This window comes from Xylaria bambusicola, assembly GCF_022495145.1.
Source record: "Xylaria bambusicola strain CBS 139988 unplaced genomic scaffold F5B22scaffold_5, whole genome shotgun sequence".
In the NCBI taxonomy this organism is placed as follows: Eukaryota; Fungi; Ascomycota; class Sordariomycetes; order Xylariales; family Xylariaceae; genus Xylaria; species Xylaria bambusicola.
Window position 1 is genome coordinate 444,221 of NW_025953558.1, and position 17,324 is coordinate 461,544.

Consider the following 17,324-nt stretch of genomic DNA (forward strand, 5'->3'; position numbering starts at 1 on the left):
AGGGCCGAATGTCCTCCATTGCCCCCAGTGTCAAGCATGAATTCCTACACAATCCTCGTCTGAACTGCAAGACCCTTGTACATCCAGATAATAGTTAAGGATGTAGCCGTTGTTCCGAGCCTGCCCACCTGTATTTCTATGAAGACACCATTAACCTTGCTCTTGTACAGCAAATTGTGAATACTTACTTTGTTCCCTACAATTTGAATCTCGATTTTCGACAATCTATATACCATTGCGCGTGGTAACTCGCGCGATGAAGCCTTTGAGCGGCTTGGCCGCGTTGATGCCGCTAATCCTCGCATCCGCCTCGGCAGCTGATTTCGTGATTTCGAATGGTCAAATCTTTACACCAGGCTTTGCGATTTTAGATGCGCCGCAGCCGGGCACGCCTTTAGGTGGAGGTGCGTAAATCCTTTGAGCTGAAAGCAAGTGCAGGTGTTGATATGTTGCGACGTGTAGACACTATCGAGGTCGCACTAGATGTGTCGGCCAACGGTAAACTTAATCTACCGCCATACGACCCGGACAGTCCCAGCCTCATCCATAACATCACCATATTTCTCTACAGCTACGATACCGGAAGAAATTTCACTATCACGAATGGGACGGCTTCGGAGAACAACGCTAGTCTAGGCGACATCATGCTTTCGGAGCCGGGGAGCACTGTCAAGCATGTGAAATGGACCGTCAGTAATTTCGCTTCTTCCTGTTTTATTGCCCTTTCAACGGTCGGAACCCTTGAAAGTATCGGGTTGTCCTCTGGGGCGACTCATATTTCTCGGAAATGCTCATACCCAAGGATTGGCAGCTAACTTGAATGTTGCAGTGGCCGGACTGCTTAATTGGTGACGGTCAACCAGACAGCCCAGATAGTGACCGCGGAGAATATAACGTTAGTCAAGATACCACACGAGACGCTCACGCAAATCTAGATGCTAACAACCTTGGCCAGATTTCTATTCGCCAGAACTTTCGGTTGAACGACGAGGATCACTACACCATCTTCGACGTGCCAATCTCCGTCACCAACCGCATCGACTTTGCTGGTAACAACCCGGCATGCGACTCGGTTGACAACCCGCTGCTAACCCCAGAGGAAATCGACGCCGAGGCGGCAAATAATGTTGGTGTGCTATTCGCACCAGGCGATGCGACGGTAATACAACAAACTACAGCAGGGAGCGCTGAGTCGATACACTTGGAATGGAGGTCTGTTGTTGTAGGCATGCTGGCGCTTGCAGCCTTTCACTACTTTCATTTCTGATACCTATTCTGTGCATGGTGAAGGCTAGTCTAGCCAACTAGTGATGTTATGTAGATGTAAAGCACAGCAGAACATATACCCATTATTTACACTTTGATTAGTCATTTCAAGCTCATTTTATCAGATCAAGGACATTGTTTCTTCATCATCGCCAGCGCCTTTTCACAAATAGCAAGCTCATCGCAGAATTCAATAACCTACCCTAGCATATAAGCCCCCTCTTAACCCGCCTCCCCGCATTTTAGCATCCTCCTCTCACCACCATAAGAGGTAGGAACCTCGGCAGCCAGCGTTTAGGGTGAATATACATCCTGGATAGCTCGACTGTCTCGATGGCCAAGCTTCTGAGAATCATACATATGGCAGAACGTCCAGGTGCGGTCTCGATAGCTGATTCCCTCTCCAACTCTTTAGCATAAACTCGTCAATCTGCATATACCTATGTACTGTTACTCTCGAATTGCTTCACTTTAGGTTTTCATTACTGTTTTCTATGCGCTGTACTATTATTGCTTAATCAATTATCCTATCACTTATCAAGATGCCGATTCATAATGGATTGATTCCTCGCGAGGGCTTTACCGGCGACGTGATACTAAAGCTACTCGGGCGCACGGCCTTCAACCCTTCGCTCTTACTACCTGTGTACTTGCTGGCCAAGTTCACTAAGAAAGGCGAAGACCTTACCATGCTCCATCCCACCGCGTACTCTCGGTTTAAAGCCATTTTCTACCTCGCTCTTGTCCGGTACTTGAGTAAGAAGATATCCGACCGTGTGACGAATGGTTGGAGCAGCGACACATACAACTGGCCTGAAGAGATCGCCGTCGTCACTGGTGGCTCCGGCGGAATCGGCGGCCATGTCGTCAAATTGCTCGCGGAAAAGGGTCTCAAAGTTGTGGTGCTTGATATTCAACCAATGACGTTTGACGCAGGTGAGCGAATCCAGCTGAGTTTAAAGATAAATGGATGACAACGTTGAACTCACGTGGGACCGATAGGCCCGAACGTCCACTACTTCAAATGCGATATCACATCATCTGCAAACTTGGCGGCCGTGGCTAAGGAAATCCGCGCCAAGGTGGGCGAACCTACGATCCTCGTGAACAATGCGGGCGTGGCGCGCGGAAAGACAATCCTCGAAACAAGCGAGAAGGATCTCAAGTTCACCTTCGACGTCAATGTATTCGCGCATTATAATACAGTCAAAGAGTTCCTGCCGTCCATGATCCGAAAGAATCATGGCATGGTTGTGACAGTGGCCAGCCTCGCGGCGTGGCTGACGGTGCCGAGCATGGTGGACTACGCCATGTCTAAGACAGCGGCAATGTCGTTTCACGAGGGGCTCTCGGCGGAGCTGAAGACGCGGTACAATGCGCCCAAGGTTCGGACCGTCATAGTCAATCAGGGGTACACGAAAACGGCGCTGTTCACAGGCTACTACAACGACTCGCCTTTCCTGATGCCGGCCCTCGAGCCCGAGTCCGTCGCGGACGGCATCTGTCGCCAGATCTTCACGGGCCGCAGCGGACAGGTCATAATGCCTGCGTTCGGGCGCATTATCCAGCTTATACAGGCGCTGCCGCATTGGTACTCGTACGGCCTGAGGGCGAAGGGCGAGAATATCATGACGAATTGGAAAGGCAGACAGGTCGTGCAGGATCTAGATACGTATTATGCGGATAAGGAGAAGGTGACCAATCCGGAGGAAAGTACAGTTCTTGTACCGGAGCACAGTTAAATGATTACGTGAAGAGGTGTTGTATTCCATGGGGATAGTGATTTTGTCTCACACTTGCTGTATATTTGCGCCTCGCTGAAGCTGCGGCTAACACCGCAGGGTTTTATGCTCTTTACGATATGAGACACGAGTTACTTGACGATACAAAGTCCGAGTGCAAATTGGTACCCTTTTATTTCGATACGGGGAATATTCGTACCAACCCCTACGGGTTTGGTGAATGGCCCATATACCTATCTACTCAAGTAGGCTTCATCATTACATACTATCACCGAGGTCGTCCTCAAGGCTCGATTGATAGCATTCAAGTTATCATATCTGCAGCAGATGGCGCGGAAATATACGTATATATTGACATAGACTCGTCTTTTGCATGAGAAATACTTGTTTGAGTTACCACAGGTAGCGAAGCATCTCTATAAAGTACCATGCATGTTAACCAGCGTTTTAGCGTCTACTGAATAGGCACACCCTTCCATACTCTGTTTCGTCACCAAATCCTTTGTTCTGCTTGCTTATTGCTGTTAGAGCACATGCCCACGTACAAATGAATGAGATGTCTTCAATGCCTTCAAGACTGTACGCTACTGTAGTTTCCGAAAGCTGGAAAAGATAGTAGAGAAGATGGAGAATACGGGAAGACGCAGAAATTGGTACGGCCTCCATCCCCCTTCCTGGAAAGGTGTCCGTATTCTGCTTCTAGAGTCACCTTATATAACGCCACCAAGGATCTAGGTCAAGAGGCCGCCATTTAGCGTAAATGCTTGATGGGCGGAATCAGCCTTAAGATTGGCTGGCCCCGGCTGGTGATCGAAAGAAGAAAACGACTAAGTATGGTTCAGCCCCGTAAGCGGGCGAAGTGGTCTAGACCAGCTGCGGCTGGACTCTAGCTTTCTGCCTTTCTACATTTAGACTATGATAAGCGGCACGCGCCCATCCAGTTGGATCTTGTGATGATGGCCTTCACTTATGCGCATCGTGCTGTTGTGAAATTTCGAGGCAGAGTACAAGGGGTGGTGTCAAATATATAGAAATTAACCTTTAGGTGTAGCACCAGAGTCAGTTCGAGTTAGTTATTGCATTTTGCGTACCAACTCGTGAAAGCAGGAAGCGAAGACGAGATGGAGACCCTGCGGAAGTTGGCCGACATCCCAGAAGACCGGTTCAAGAAGCCGCCGTCATATTTCAGTCAAGACTGGATCACCCATGTACATGCACGAAGCTTTGGCTCACGACGAGCGCCGGAATTCCAGCAGGTGGACTCGACGTCAACAGAGCTTCTGGGGAAGATCGCGGAGCTCGAGCGGAGGCCGTTGGGCGACGGCGCGCCGGGAATTGATCCGCAGAGTGAAGATGCGACGGCAAGCCTAATGCTAGTAACGCTGAACCGTGACCGGGACGAGAAAATCATCCTATCGAAGTCGACGTTCATGGAAATCTACCAACGGTTCGGCATCGATCAGCGGTTTCTCCAGCACATCAGCACGAATCGCTATGGGCTACATTACGACTGGAACGGGCAGGTACTATCGTACTACGTGGGCACAGCGCTGTATATCCTCATGTGGTCTTTCGATAGACGGACACGCGCAACGCGGGCGATTTTGCTCTCGAGGGATTTTATCAGCACTGGGGAGCTTGGGTCGCTGCGACAACTGCTCCAACTAGAGATTAGGAGAATGCACTCTCCGTTTCTATTAGCTTGGGTCTCGTTAGTCCATTTAAGTAACTGGATGGACTCGAGCACATATTATCTCCTCACCACCATACGACAGCTCGAAGAGCTCACAGGCTATGGTCCGTATGGAATGCACACGACGAAAAGCGAAATTCCCATCGATCAGCTGACGCAAGCCTCGAAGAACGTCGGCTACGTGCAAGTGAATCTAGCGAACCAGCTGCGCCACGTCACGATTGGTCAGGCCATTGCTTCGCACATCTCTTCGAGAAAACCAAAACTCGCAGACTATGCCATCGAGCCGTTCATCGGAGATTGCGAGAGGGAGATCGATGAGTTCCACATGACCACGAACACTCTGAAGAGGAGTCTGAACGATTCCGCCGCGTACGTGTATTACCTGCAGGAGCGTGTTAAGAGCCAGAACACGGTCGTCTACGCGCTCATGCAGCAGGCGGATGCGAAGATCAATATCGGCTTGGCGAAGGCGAGTAAGGAGCTTGCCGAGGCTGCGAAGAAAGACAGCTCGTCGATGAAATCGATCGCTATCATGGTATGTGGTTATCTCAACTCTCTGAAATACCTATAGGGTCCTCGTCCAAGTTGGGTTATTGGAGATATTGAATGTTACAGCAAGATTGAAACTAACTTTCCTTCAACAGACAATGCTATTCCTTCCAGGGACTTACTTTGCTGCTCTCTGGGCAGTGCCATCTCTCAAGTGGGGACAAGCAGACGTGATACAGTCAGACTTCTGGGTATACTGGGCCTTCACCCTTCCAAGCACGCTCCTCATCTTCATCGTCTGGTTTGGATTGCACAAGTGGAGGTTCTCCCGGTCCTTAAGGCCACCGCCAATGCAGCAGCTCGCAGGGTACGAGGCGCTCGCGGGGCAGTCTGCGGAATCTTATCACGGGTTAACAGCAGCAGCGGCACCAGCGCCATCTACGCAGTATACGACAATGCCGCCTTCGAATTTCTCGGCTCCCCCGCTTCCTCCAAGTTTTCCTCCCGACATACCTCTGAAACCGGCAGATGCGTACTCGGCGCCGGCTATGCCGCCCCCGGATACATACAATGCGAGGCCGCCCAGTTATGGATTGCCTCCTAGGCAACCCGACGCTCATATGTACTCGGCACCCCCCTTTATGATCCCCGAAGAGCCTTACTCGGGAGTCCCGTGATTGCGTACTCGGTACCAGCGGTATTACTGGCGGACCAACAAGACCCATATGGTAGACAGACGTCTGCGCCGGCAACGTATCGAATATCGTTTTATAATGGCGCTCAAAGCCCGTGGATATTTTCTTTTTATCTTTTTTAATTTGCTCATGGCCGCTCTCCTCTGTTTTGTGTAGTGCAAGCGTATATGAAGCACTTTTTGTATTAGTCAGACACTTTTGAATATCTAGAAACAATGGAATGAGTTCAATATTTCAGGATCGGAAACATAGAAGATATGGAGTCTGATTTTGAAGCTATGTTCATTCAGAGATTCGTTGACTGCTCGAGCATAACCTTGACGTTAAAACATCGCACATTGCGTGTATGATAAGGCATTGGACTTGGAAAAGCACAACCGATATGACCCCGATCGTGTAGCCTGAAATCAATGTGTCAATGATCACCCTTTCCAGCGGTGTAAGATGGGTATTTCAGCAAGAGGCGGGTAGCCTGACTTTCTATCAAATGCGCTGACATGTTTGTGTGGCGTGGTAATGGGTGAGAATTACAATGTCGGGTCTCTATACCCCGTCGATTGACTGAAGATTCAGCATGTGAGTTATCCTGATGTGGGCTAACTTTCCTACATGCGGAAACGATTCTACCGAGTTTAAACAAACATGAAAATCAAAGCCACTGTCCTAGAACTCCTCGTATTTGTGGTGGAGCGCGTTGTACTTCGTTGACTATTGTGCGGCGGCGGCGCAACTGGGCGACATCACGCACCCAATGAGTCCCCCATTGAGGCCAGATGAATACTACGTACATTATGTCATTATATAAGTTCAATTGACCGCAGTATATCTATAAAAACCAAATAGAGGCCTACCTACCATCGGTACTATTGGGTCAATAGCAACCTGTTACATACCTAAGTAGAGAGCTGACGCCATCCCCACTCATTGGTGCAGCTAATCGGGCTGAGCCACGAAGACAAAGATCGTATCACCTCATCCATTGGCGGGGATGCGACGCAAGGGGTAGGTCGTCAGCTCAACTAGGCACCTATGCTAGGCGCTTCCCGAGGAGTCAGTGTCACACCTAGCGCTGACTGACAGACTTGTTTCAGGGAGGCCAAAAGAGCAAATGGAAAGCGGTTATTTCCATTTTCTTCTTTGTTTTCCATTGACAAGACTGCGAATGAATCACTTTGAAGTCAGAGGCAGTCAAACTAGCCTTGAATAGAACTTAGCACAGTCTTACTTCGACTTCCTATAAGACGTTGAAGTAAGACAAGTGCTGGTAACGGGATAGCTTCGGAATCTACCTACGAATTAAAAGACTCACTTACTAGAGTGTATGCATACATGGCTTGTGAAAGCCGCGAACGTGCGATTCGACTATCGTCATAACAAACAACAATACAGCCAGGGCAACCTGTAGGAAGGCTTCGTCAAGCATGCCGTCAAAACACACAATTGAAGTCACAGTGCCCATCCCACCAGAGGTTGCTCCAGGTGATGTTGTAGCCACACTGCAGACCTTCGAGCCACTCCTCGACAATCACGGCTATGTCGTCAACTACTGGCCCAAGTCAGGGCCGATCAGCAACAAGGACCTCGCGATAATAAAGGGGGACCCGTTCTTCGAGGACGAGCGCCACGACCTGCCATCGCAGGATATCCCGCTTGACCCGGAGGCGACAGACTCGCGCTGGTGGCTTTGCGACGTCTGGGAGGACGTCTACTACGTGCCCTTCATTGTACCGTACTTCTCGCGCTTGAAGCGCTACCTCGCTATCGGCTGCAGGACAGAGGGCGGGATCCGGTTCCGGCAGCGCGTGTCCGGGGGTGTTGTCACGAGGGGTACCTTCACAATTATCTCGAGGGAGACGGGACGGCCATATGTACCCAGGACGCGAGAGGATGTCTGGGATGGGGAGACGGAGAACGGGTCTATCGCCTCCAACGATGAGGATACAGGGGAGGGAGCAGATGAGGGTGGGGATGAGGAAAGAGTTGCGGGTAATAGAAAGAGTGGAAGGAATTGGGACGCACAGGATGAGACGGACACCGAGACGGAGCCGTCTTGGGATATCGTCTGTGCGTGTGAGATCGAAATGCCTCTCATCTTGGTCATGTCACAAATCCTTAAACGCGATGAGAACCGTGCGCTCTGCGAACACTTGTGCAAGGCCATCATTACAGCGACTAGGATTGCATTTCGATGATTGAACGAATGAATGTACGATTATGATCTCGGCTCAATTTAGGTTCGGCTCGGTCGGTAAATTGCTGTTACGCTGCGCAGGTATATCTTCGGTGTCATCGATTTGCTATATATGGTAATGATAATGGACACGAATATTCTCGACTTACCTGATTCTACGCCCAACGACTGAAGTGTATCGAATTACTTGAATGGTAGATACAAATAAGGACCCAATATATCTCTCAAAATGTCTGTATTTCAAACTTTATAAAGGGGGTCACCTCTAAGCTCTGTTGTTCTTCTCGTCGTCATCGACACATCTTAGTCTCAACTCAGTGGTCTCAAAGAAGGCACATAGCTCTGAGCGACACAGACACTAAAATTGTGGCATTCTAGATCTAGATCTCATCCAGGGTAGAGAAGAATGGATATTTCGAAGAGATCGAAGCGTCATGAATAGGTCATACCTAAGCATCGCCAAATCACTTATAAGCTGTAGGTAGCCATTATGGGACGACCAAACTCATAGGAATTACCTACCGAATCCTGGACAGATGTTCTTTTGAGAAAATTGAGCGGACATCCAAAAAACCAAAAAATACCTATCATGAATACCCTCATCCAATCTTCAGCTCGCGTATCAAGACGCAGTGGAGGTACGACAATGTCACCATCACGAGTCTCACAGCATCTGCGTAGAACCTACGCGACACAGCGTCCAACACTCCCAGAAGGCAGCAACAAGCCACTGTTCGTCAAGTCTCATTCCCTTTTTTTCCCTCCCTATTTTACCAACACACACCTCGCCTATTTCTCGCACTAACACACCGCCAGCATGATCGCCGCCATCGTCGGCATCCCAGCCTTGACGTACTTCATGCTCCCCTCGCGTCCAGCCGCAGCAGGCAAGCCCGTAGCCAACCCGTCAATCCGACCAAACCTCGATCCAGCAGCACGAAAGCGCGATCGGGACTCCCACGAGTCTGACGAGCCTAAGTACGTGCACCCCGAGCACAAGAACCCGGATGAGTTCAAGTCCGCGTTCGGACAACTACACCAGCAGAAGAGAGTCGACTCTCCGCCGGATAGGAGACATCATCAGGCTTTGAATGATAAGGCGAGGGTGTATGATTGATTCGAAGGATGGCTGTCGCGCAAGCAAAAAAGGAAGATAGGAATATGGAGTGTTAACATGTTGGGACTTATACATCCCATTGAGGCTCTGAATAGGGATGGGCAGGACGATGTAATTCTATGTGTAGTATCTTGCAACAATTACCTGTACAGGTACCTAGGTAAAGATGTGTGCCATGGTGAATCTTACTAGGTATATCTATATCTCATCAATGAAAATAATTATTCGGCAAATGTATCCAGACACCAAGGCGCGCACTCACCCATCATCACGAAACGCCTTACAAAGTATACACCAACTTCGTCCCACTAACCCTATCATTCTTCAACTCATCTAACCCCGTCAGCACACCCTCCAATCCCTTCCCAAGCCGATTAACCTCAGGCTTCAGGGGTATCAACTTCCCGCTCTCCAGCAACCCCTGCGTGGTCTGCCAGAACATGGTCGCGTACTCGACCTCGCTCGGGTCCGGCACGAACTGCTTGCCCAGCCGGGGGTACGGGACGCCGAAGACGTCGTACCCGAGCGTGAAATGCGGGCCGTCGACCACGGGGTTCTCCGCGTCGAATATCTCCCGCTTGACGGGGATGATGGTCGCGTACTTCGGCCTGCCCCCTTCTTCGCTGTCGCTGAGCGCGGCGGCGCAGATCGAGGCCCCGAACCCCGTGCAGTCCCACGCGTGCTTCAGCTTGTTGCCCGTCAGCGCCCGGATGTCGGCGCCGACGGTGGGCGACTTGTAGTCGAAGACGTGGTCTGCGCCGAGGGACCTCAGGTGGTCGAAGTTGTGCGGCGACGCCGTCGCTATTACTGTCAGACCGGAGAGCTTGGCGTACTTGATCCCGTAGATGCCTGTCGCTGTGCTCCCGCCGTAGATGAGGACCGGGAACGGCGTGGCGACGGGGTTGTTGGGGAGAGGGAGCTGGAGGGTCTTGTAGAGGCCTTGGCCCTGTGGTGATGTGAGTCTTCTACGATATTGATGCCGTCTAGGTACTATGGAGAGCAAGATTTTAGGACAGTACGTACTACTGTGGTCACTGAGACGCCAAAGGTCGCTGCCTCTTCGTATGTGACGCTGGATGGAGGCTTGAGCTGTGCGTGCTCTTGGACGGCCACGTATTCGCCGAAGGCGCCATTGTCGGGCGCATGCACGCTCCTGTGAGATGACGGATCAGGTCAGCTTTCGTGATCCTATATGTTCATCCTTATTAAACCAGCCGAGTTCGCAAATGAGCACCACTTACGCGCCAAACACGAAACCAGCACTCCTGTCGCCCTTCTTGATATTTTTCGTCAGACCGGGCCCGACCTCAACGACCTCGCCGGCGAAATCGCATCCGAGGCGGGACCCGAAGCGGCTGGGCTCGGCGCCGTGAACGCTCTTCCAATCCGTGGGGTTGACGCCGACGGCGTGGACCTTAACGAGGATATGGCCTTCTTCGAGCTTTGGTAGAGGCAGTTCTCTGATCTCCGCCTTGCCTTTCTCGACGAGAACAATTGCCTTGTTGGTAGCCATCTTTCCTTCTTTATGTATCTAGTCTGATGTCAGTTGGCTGCTAGCTTGACGGCTCCAACGGCATAGAGTCGGAACCTACTTAAGTCCCGGTAAGATTTCCAAGAATATAGACGTTGAACTAGAACAAGTCGGCTTCAATTATGTGTTTGATGCCGCCGAGTGCAAACAGACAGGTAGCTTAATAATCAACTTTAGAGGGGAAAATAAGGTTGCTTCAATTGTAGAATTCTGACGTTGACGGGAAGTTTTAGAACCACTATTCTTACGCAATGCTAGCAATCCTCATCAATACCACGACACTGGCATCGAGGTCATCCATTATATATGATGAAACGGTCGGGGCAATATCTTGTTGCCTCGGCTCAACTTTCGCCGGCGGGGGTATATAGTTAGTCCTAGACGCTTGACCCCACGATGGCATCATCTTGAGTTTTCGGCGTTGATTACAAAGCAATGCGCTGAAGAGGGCATCTGTTACAGTAACGCAAAGTTCCTTACTTAACATCGGCCTCGGCATGATAACACAGAAGCAGGCGTGCCGAGCCGAGACATTACTTACAGAGGCATCGTACATTAGCTCCTCGGTGCGATCTAATTGAACCCTGTCTTAACCTACCATTTAGTCCCCGACCCCGCGGCCAGACATACAGGATGCTAAGGCAAGTGGCTACAATCACATCAGTATTCGATTAATCATCATATTCGTCAGCTAGAAGCTGTCCACTATCGACGAGGCTTTGCCGCTTAGCTAGAGCAAGAAGTCATTCCGAAGAAACGTTAAGTCTCCGGTGGGTCAAATAATTCCCCCCTGCACATCGCGGGACAGTCTATGATTACAAGTTTTGAAAATACTGAGACATGATGAGAACTCTGGGATATTTCATTCAATGAAGTGGTATCTAGCCTGCCGTCTATAATGTGGACATTTCTGCCAATAAGAGAGCTCATAGGTTACCCAATAGCTTAGTCTACATATGGCCCATTGTATATATCATGATGCATCGCTCATCAAATCCAAGACCGTTAAAACGCCAATGATCGTCACGAAAGGAAGGATAGAAAATACAGCTATACAAATCAACGCCCGCCATAATCGCTAGCGTATCCCATTTCTCCAAAGTTTTGCTGGCCTCCACCTTCGCCAAACCCTGTCCCAGGCCCGCTAACATAGCCAGCCTCCTCGCCATCATCATAATCGGAGGCGTCGAAACTGGATCGACCGCTAATCTCGTCGTCCACATTGCCCATGTCGCCTTGACTCCAATTCATCTGGGCTAAAGCAGGGTATTGTGCCAACAGCGCGGCCGGTAAACCAAATGCGCTCGTGTCCATGCCAGGATAGACGCCAGGATCCATCATGACCTGTTGCTGAGCCATGTTTTGTGCGGCGGCCATCTGCATATGTTGCTCCTGCCAGACACGCTGTCGCTCTATCATTTCCTCGTCTAGAAGGGGTTTGATACATATCCGGCCAGCTTCAGACCGGAAATGACGACCTAGCGCATCTGCGCGGGCAAACCTTCTGCCACAGCCCCATTGTCCACCGGCTTTTAATTCACCTTTGCAAACGAACTTCTTCTCGCCCGTGTGTAAGCCCTCATGACGCTTACGATCATGCTGTCGGGCAAAAGCTTTGCCGCATACCGTACATACGAATGGCCGCTCATCCGTGTGAGTACGTAGATGTGAACGAAGATTATAGGCTCGGGTAAATCTTTTCGGGCAAAGCGTACATTGGAATGTCGCGGGGTGTTTCTGAACCCTCTTAGTGTTGCCGCTGTCCTGGGCGGCCTGGTATTCCGGATCTGCCAGTCGAAGCGCAATCACGTTGTTAGGTACCGAAGACATGGACACACGTCGCCGAGAGGCGGCATTTGCGCTACCGGACCTGTCGCCTGGGGCGAGTGGGGAAAGAGACCTAGATGATGACTCGGATCCAGATCGTGAACGGTTCGCCAAATCAGCACCCAAATGTGGTGAAAGGCTCCCTGGCGTCTGAGGCCGCGAGTTACCGCCGACACCGCTGTACATTGAATCAGTAGCGGCCCGTGGCCGTGATCTTGGCCGGCCTACATGGATGTTAGTCAGTCAAATTCGAGATATAGTTAAGTTCATGCAGTAATACCTCTATCAGGGGGAGTCAGTGAACTTTCATCCATAGGTGGTTTCAGAGGCTCAAAGGTATTTTGCTTAGCATTAGGAGCAAAATCGATGTTAATTGAGGGTGGCGCCAATCCTCCCTGGGTTATCGGTTGTTCCATGGGCATCTCAGCTTGTAGTGTTGGAAATTCTTCTGATGGTAGAGAATAGCTAACCGGGGGAACGCCATAGCCCGCGTTTAGCATCATAGGTTGATTTAATTGGCCAGCGTCAGGCATCTGGGGGAGTATTCGAGGAGATATATGTGGACTATGTGACGGACTACGGCTATTGCGATTGGCATCTGATATACTGAAGTTCCCTAGTCCCATGACACCATCATAAAAGCTGTCCTGAGATCGCTGCATTGGCGAGTGGCCATGTTCAGGGTGATCGAATCCGTCATGGGCCGTTAAACTCGGCGACGCCGCATTGGAGGATACGTCGGAGTAGTCTGAAGGTGTTCTACGATGGCCTTGGAATTGGGCCTGAGTCCAGTCTACCTGACCAGGAAGCAAGGCGGCCTCTGGGCCTAACGAAGTATGTCTTGAATGGCCCGGAGGAGAAGAGAATTGCTGTTGTGGGAACGAGGGCGAATGGTGTGTCGAACCCGGCTCAGGCTTTAGTAGATGAGGCGGGGTAGGGGAGTGGTGCGTCTGTGGAGAGGTCATGTTCGCCAAATCATTGGGATTAAGACTTGGAGGATTGTTTTGAGGGATATCGCCAAATAATTGCGTCGCGCTGTATTGATCGGCCTGCGTAACGGGCGGGAACAAAGAAAAGTCGGCGCCGGGGTTGAAATCAGCCGTCATCAGTGATTGCGAAAAGCTGGCCTGTGTTTGAGCGAAGCCCTGGTTCGGATCGTAGGATATCGAGTCGGTCGCACCTTGTTGTGGGAATACCTGAGGCTGCGATGTATTTAAGAAGCGACTGTCGCTACCGTTGAAGTCGCCGAAGCTGTCTGGAGTGAATTGAGGGTTGGGAGCTGACGAGGGGTCGAGGCCGATACCGAGGCCGATAGAGGCGTCTGGGGACTGATAGGGATGAGGCGAAGGCGAGTGACTATTTCTTATATGAGGCTGTTGGTGCCCCGCGGACGGGGACCGGCCTCGTGCCGGCGTCACGGGTTGGGCAGGCTGTTGATCCATGGGTGAGAGACAGAGCGTGTTTGCTGTTTCTGTCTTTAGAAATGTCGACGTCGAGTTTCGCAAGGTTGACAAGGCAGTCTGCCTAACAGAGTGGCGCAGCGCCGGCAGAAGTAAGGTGAAAGGGGCTGTGCTCAAAGCAGATCTGACGACTCCAGCGTCGCGACCGACCAACCAACAATGCTTGCCAGGGTCGGATCTTCCAACGTGAGACACGTCCACAGGGAAGCGCAAGAATGGGGACTGGAATGAGAAGGGCAATAGGAAGGGAGATGGAAAGCTGAGAAGCTGTCGCCAGGGATGGACTAGGGCGGCAATGCGCTCCGCTCTGCTATCAAAGACTGAAGAAGGCAAGGTGCAGGCCGCGGGCCACTTTGCACGTTGCCAGTTGCCAGTTGCAAGTTGCACCACCGGCCGTGTGCTGCTCAGTTAGCAGGTGAGGTATATGCTAAAGGATGCTGATACACCAGTCTGTATCGCCAGAGTTTCCTTTCCCAAACGACGCGAAACACAAGGGGAGAAGCGAGGGCGAATGGGCGCTGACTCGAAGTGCCCAGGTGGTGGTGAGGGGACGTGGGGCCCAATGCGAGAAAAGGGTAGCGGGATCTTATTTGCTGGATCTGATCTGGTCTGGTCCGGTCCGGTCTGGTCTGATTTAGGTTGCTATTATTTTTATTGTAGGTAGTGCAAACTGCAACGTAGAGGAGGCACCACCAACAGGATCAGTTGACTTGCCGCGCTGAGCTGGTGTTCTGTTCTGTTCTGTTCTGTTCTTAGGAATTGTCTTGTTGGCTGGAAGAGTGCTCCTCGTGTAAAGTAGAAAATAGGAAGCAGTACTGTAAAAAGTAAAGCGGTCAGTGAACCGCCCACTAGCTAACTACCTAGGTAGGTAGTTTCTTAACCACTATTCTCTCCTCATTCGTCTCTTTCGTGTTTTTTCCTCTCGTTTCCTTACCGGATCTTTTTTTGGTACGGCTCGTGTAAGCAGTGGAGCAGGGTCAATAGGTCAATAGGTCAATAGATCAATAGATAGACCACTGTACTTAAGTACGTATCCGGGAAGACAAATGGCACGAGGCTATGCCAGGCGTGGTATCAGCGGGTAGGTATGTGATGATGAGTTGACAACGACAATACGCTAGCCGTGAGCTTATCTGCAGCTGTAAGTGTCTGTCTGCTGGACAGATAGATATACTATCTATCGTATACTTCGTATGTCAAGTACTCAAGTACGTCGTAGATGTTTCGAACAAATGCAGAAACAGGCACTAGTAGGGACAGTTGTCCGGTATCTTACCCTACCTTATGCTGTCTGCCTCTATGCGTACCTACCACGGAAATATACAACAAGTAGTATATACTTAGTAGTAGGTAGGTAGCGTGTTAAGTAGCTTTGTTGGACGTTTTAAAATAGATTAAGTACTGGACCGGTGGTGGGGGCCCCAGGATGAGCAGCGGGTAAGAGAGAGAGAGAGGCGAGAGAGAGGCGGACGGATCAGACTGTTGGCGTGAGCAGAGAGGTGAGAGGGCGGCCACTGTCATGCAGCACTATTAAGCGCCGATCCTTCAGTTTGGATCTGGTATTAGTTATGAAGGTATGTAGCAATGTTTGTTTGTTTTTGACAAATGGTGACGACTTTGTAGTTCCGAAATAGAGGATTCGAGGAGTCGGGGAGGACAAAGACGATGAAAATGCTGAGATGACAATCACGATGGCAATCGTCCCACAACTGTAGATGAGAGATGTAAATCGACTCGGTACATATAAGATATTATACAGTACCTACTATGTACAACAATTAACTGGCTGGACAATTACGGTAAGTACCTACTTCATTGCTATGGGGATTGCATTCGGGGAATGAGGGGAGCGGAAAACATCGAAGCCCTATAGGGAGAAGTTCGGACTCACTGCGGGCTTCCTTTGTCGAGATTGGACGGCGCTCGCCCCCGCAGGCCCAATAAGGGACCAACCACTGCCGCTAGGAGGATTCCAGTAGTGTACTTACAGTAGGACCCCGGCCTTAATCTGCCCTACGGTGACAGAGCGCTCTGATATGATCATACAGGTACCTACTACTACCTCATACCATCGCCATTGATCAAATATTCGTATAAGTGGTCATTTTAAGCTTATTTGCACTGCCTTATACAGTTATACTCTCTCTCTCTCTCGGAGCCTTAGAATTGCATTTCACATGCTTCGGTGACTTTAAGCTTACACTACTTCAACATGATAGCTAAACCTACCTACCTAACCTAGATAGAAACACCCCGCATGTTTGAATTGCTGCCGAGGTATGTGGGTAGGTAGGCCAGAATCATCAGGAACGGCCCCTTTCATTATCCAAATATCTCGTCACGATGGAAATTGGTGAAGATGCCTACCTACTCATCGAACTGGCAAAGTTTCCGTTCCGTCCTCTTGCCTGTGTGAGCCCTGGAGGAAAGCCTCAGGGCGTAACCTTATGACAATATCATGCTGCCCATCCAACATCCGGTGGACAGCTACCTACATGGTACCTACCTAAGTATGTAGTATGTATGTCTCAGTATGCCTCGTCCGTCGGTACCCGATACGACACTTTGAACTGACCTCGCCTTGGCTAGACCACAACATCTCGAGAACATCCTAGCTAGTTGTATTTGGCCGGTACTACTCTACTCACTCATATTTCATATTCAAATACTAGGTAGGCTACTAGGTAGGTAAGATATTATAAGAATTCTGGGATTTTAAATGCCATAACTATTGTTGCCAGCTGCGCCGCCTTGCTGTCGGTACTATGTTGCATCACGCCAGATCACCCTATCGTTTCTCACCCCGAGTTACCCTACAGTAGATACCGAGGTGGCTTACGCTGGACGAAACCCTGCGCTTCGAGTCTACCTGTTGTGACTAGATGACTAGAGACCTGACTATAGCCCGTGAGGGAGCGGGGGTAAAAATGCCCTTTGCTATCCATCCACAGCCATACGCCATACCGTCCCATCTTCAAACAAGCCCCCTTTCAGAAAAGGGACAGTAGAATACTTCGCTTCTGACCTACATGATGATAATAAGTATTAGTCATTCAGGGCGGCCCGCCCCGTACTGTAACAGTGCAGCATGAGACTGTGCCGGTCTTCCATCCCAAGGCCCCATGCATGCACTCAGCAACATCATCAATCGCTCGATCGGGCAACTGTGCGTAGAGCGCCTCACAACTGAACTCACCGCTGGATTTGTAGGCGAGCAGCAAATGAAGCCACCCTATAAGGCGGGCCATCGTTTAGCTGAGCACTTACCAAAGGGTGGTATACCTACCTTGGATATGTTCAATGACGTGTG

General features: G+C 50.4%; 6 protein-coding genes across 6 annotated transcripts; 4 read left to right on the forward strand and 2 right to left on the reverse strand.

Annotated features, from left to right (window-relative positions):
• Positions 1-286: 286 nt before the first annotated feature.
• On the forward strand, positions 287-3,008 carry F5B22DRAFT_633870 (uncharacterized protein; the record flags this gene model as incomplete). Its single annotated transcript, XM_047976903.1, has 6 exons — positions 287-404; positions 463-689; positions 830-895; positions 956-1,222; positions 1,809-2,202; positions 2,269-3,008. 6 exons carry the CDS (start codon positions 287-289, stop codon positions 3,006-3,008), a joined length of 1,812 nt encoding a protein of 603 aa, XP_047834466.1.
• Positions 3,009-3,902: 894 nt separating this feature from the next.
• Positions 3,903-6,204, forward strand: F5B22DRAFT_415567 (uncharacterized protein). The gene is made up of 2 exons (XM_047971587.1): positions 3,903-5,239; positions 5,349-6,204. The coding sequence occupies exons 1-2, from the start codon at positions 4,130-4,132 to the stop codon at positions 5,868-5,870; spliced, it is 1,632 nt and encodes a 543-aa protein (XP_047834467.1). The 5' UTR covers positions 3,903-4,129; the 3' UTR covers positions 5,871-6,204.
• A 1,105-nt stretch (positions 6,205-7,309) lies between these two features.
• On the forward strand, positions 7,310-8,080 carry F5B22DRAFT_633873 (uncharacterized protein; the record flags this gene model as incomplete). The annotated part of the gene is made up of 1 exon (XM_047976904.1): positions 7,310-8,080. One exon carries the CDS (start codon positions 7,310-7,312, stop codon positions 8,078-8,080), a length of 771 nt encoding a protein of 256 aa, XP_047834468.1.
• A 221-nt stretch (positions 8,081-8,301) lies between these two features.
• On the forward strand, positions 8,302-9,279 carry F5B22DRAFT_415648 (uncharacterized protein). Its single transcript, XM_047971588.1, has 3 exons — positions 8,302-8,310; positions 8,458-8,811; positions 8,896-9,279. Exons 2-3 carry the CDS (start codon positions 8,669-8,671, stop codon positions 9,194-9,196), a joined length of 444 nt encoding a protein of 147 aa, XP_047834469.1. The 5' UTR covers positions 8,302-8,310; positions 8,458-8,668; the 3' UTR covers positions 9,197-9,279.
• Positions 8,858-11,430, reverse strand: F5B22DRAFT_591915 (GroES-like protein). The gene is made up of 4 exons (XM_047973881.1): positions 10,789-11,430; positions 10,438-10,727; positions 10,220-10,349; positions 8,858-10,142 (listed from the first exon to the last, which is right to left on the reverse strand). Exons 2-4 carry the CDS (start codon positions 10,707-10,709, stop codon positions 9,477-9,479), a joined length of 1,068 nt encoding a protein of 355 aa, XP_047834470.1. The 5' UTR covers positions 10,710-10,727; positions 10,789-11,430; the 3' UTR covers positions 8,858-9,476.
• Positions 11,431-11,442: 12 nt separating this feature from the next.
• Positions 11,443-14,217, reverse strand: F5B22DRAFT_415893 (uncharacterized protein). Its single transcript, XM_047971589.1, has 2 exons — positions 12,835-14,217; positions 11,443-12,778 (listed from the first exon to the last, which is right to left on the reverse strand). Exons 1-2 carry the CDS (start codon positions 13,994-13,996, stop codon positions 11,787-11,789), a joined length of 2,154 nt encoding a protein of 717 aa, XP_047834471.1. The 5' UTR covers positions 13,997-14,217; the 3' UTR covers positions 11,443-11,786.
• Between the last annotated feature and the right edge of the window lie 3,107 nt (positions 14,218-17,324).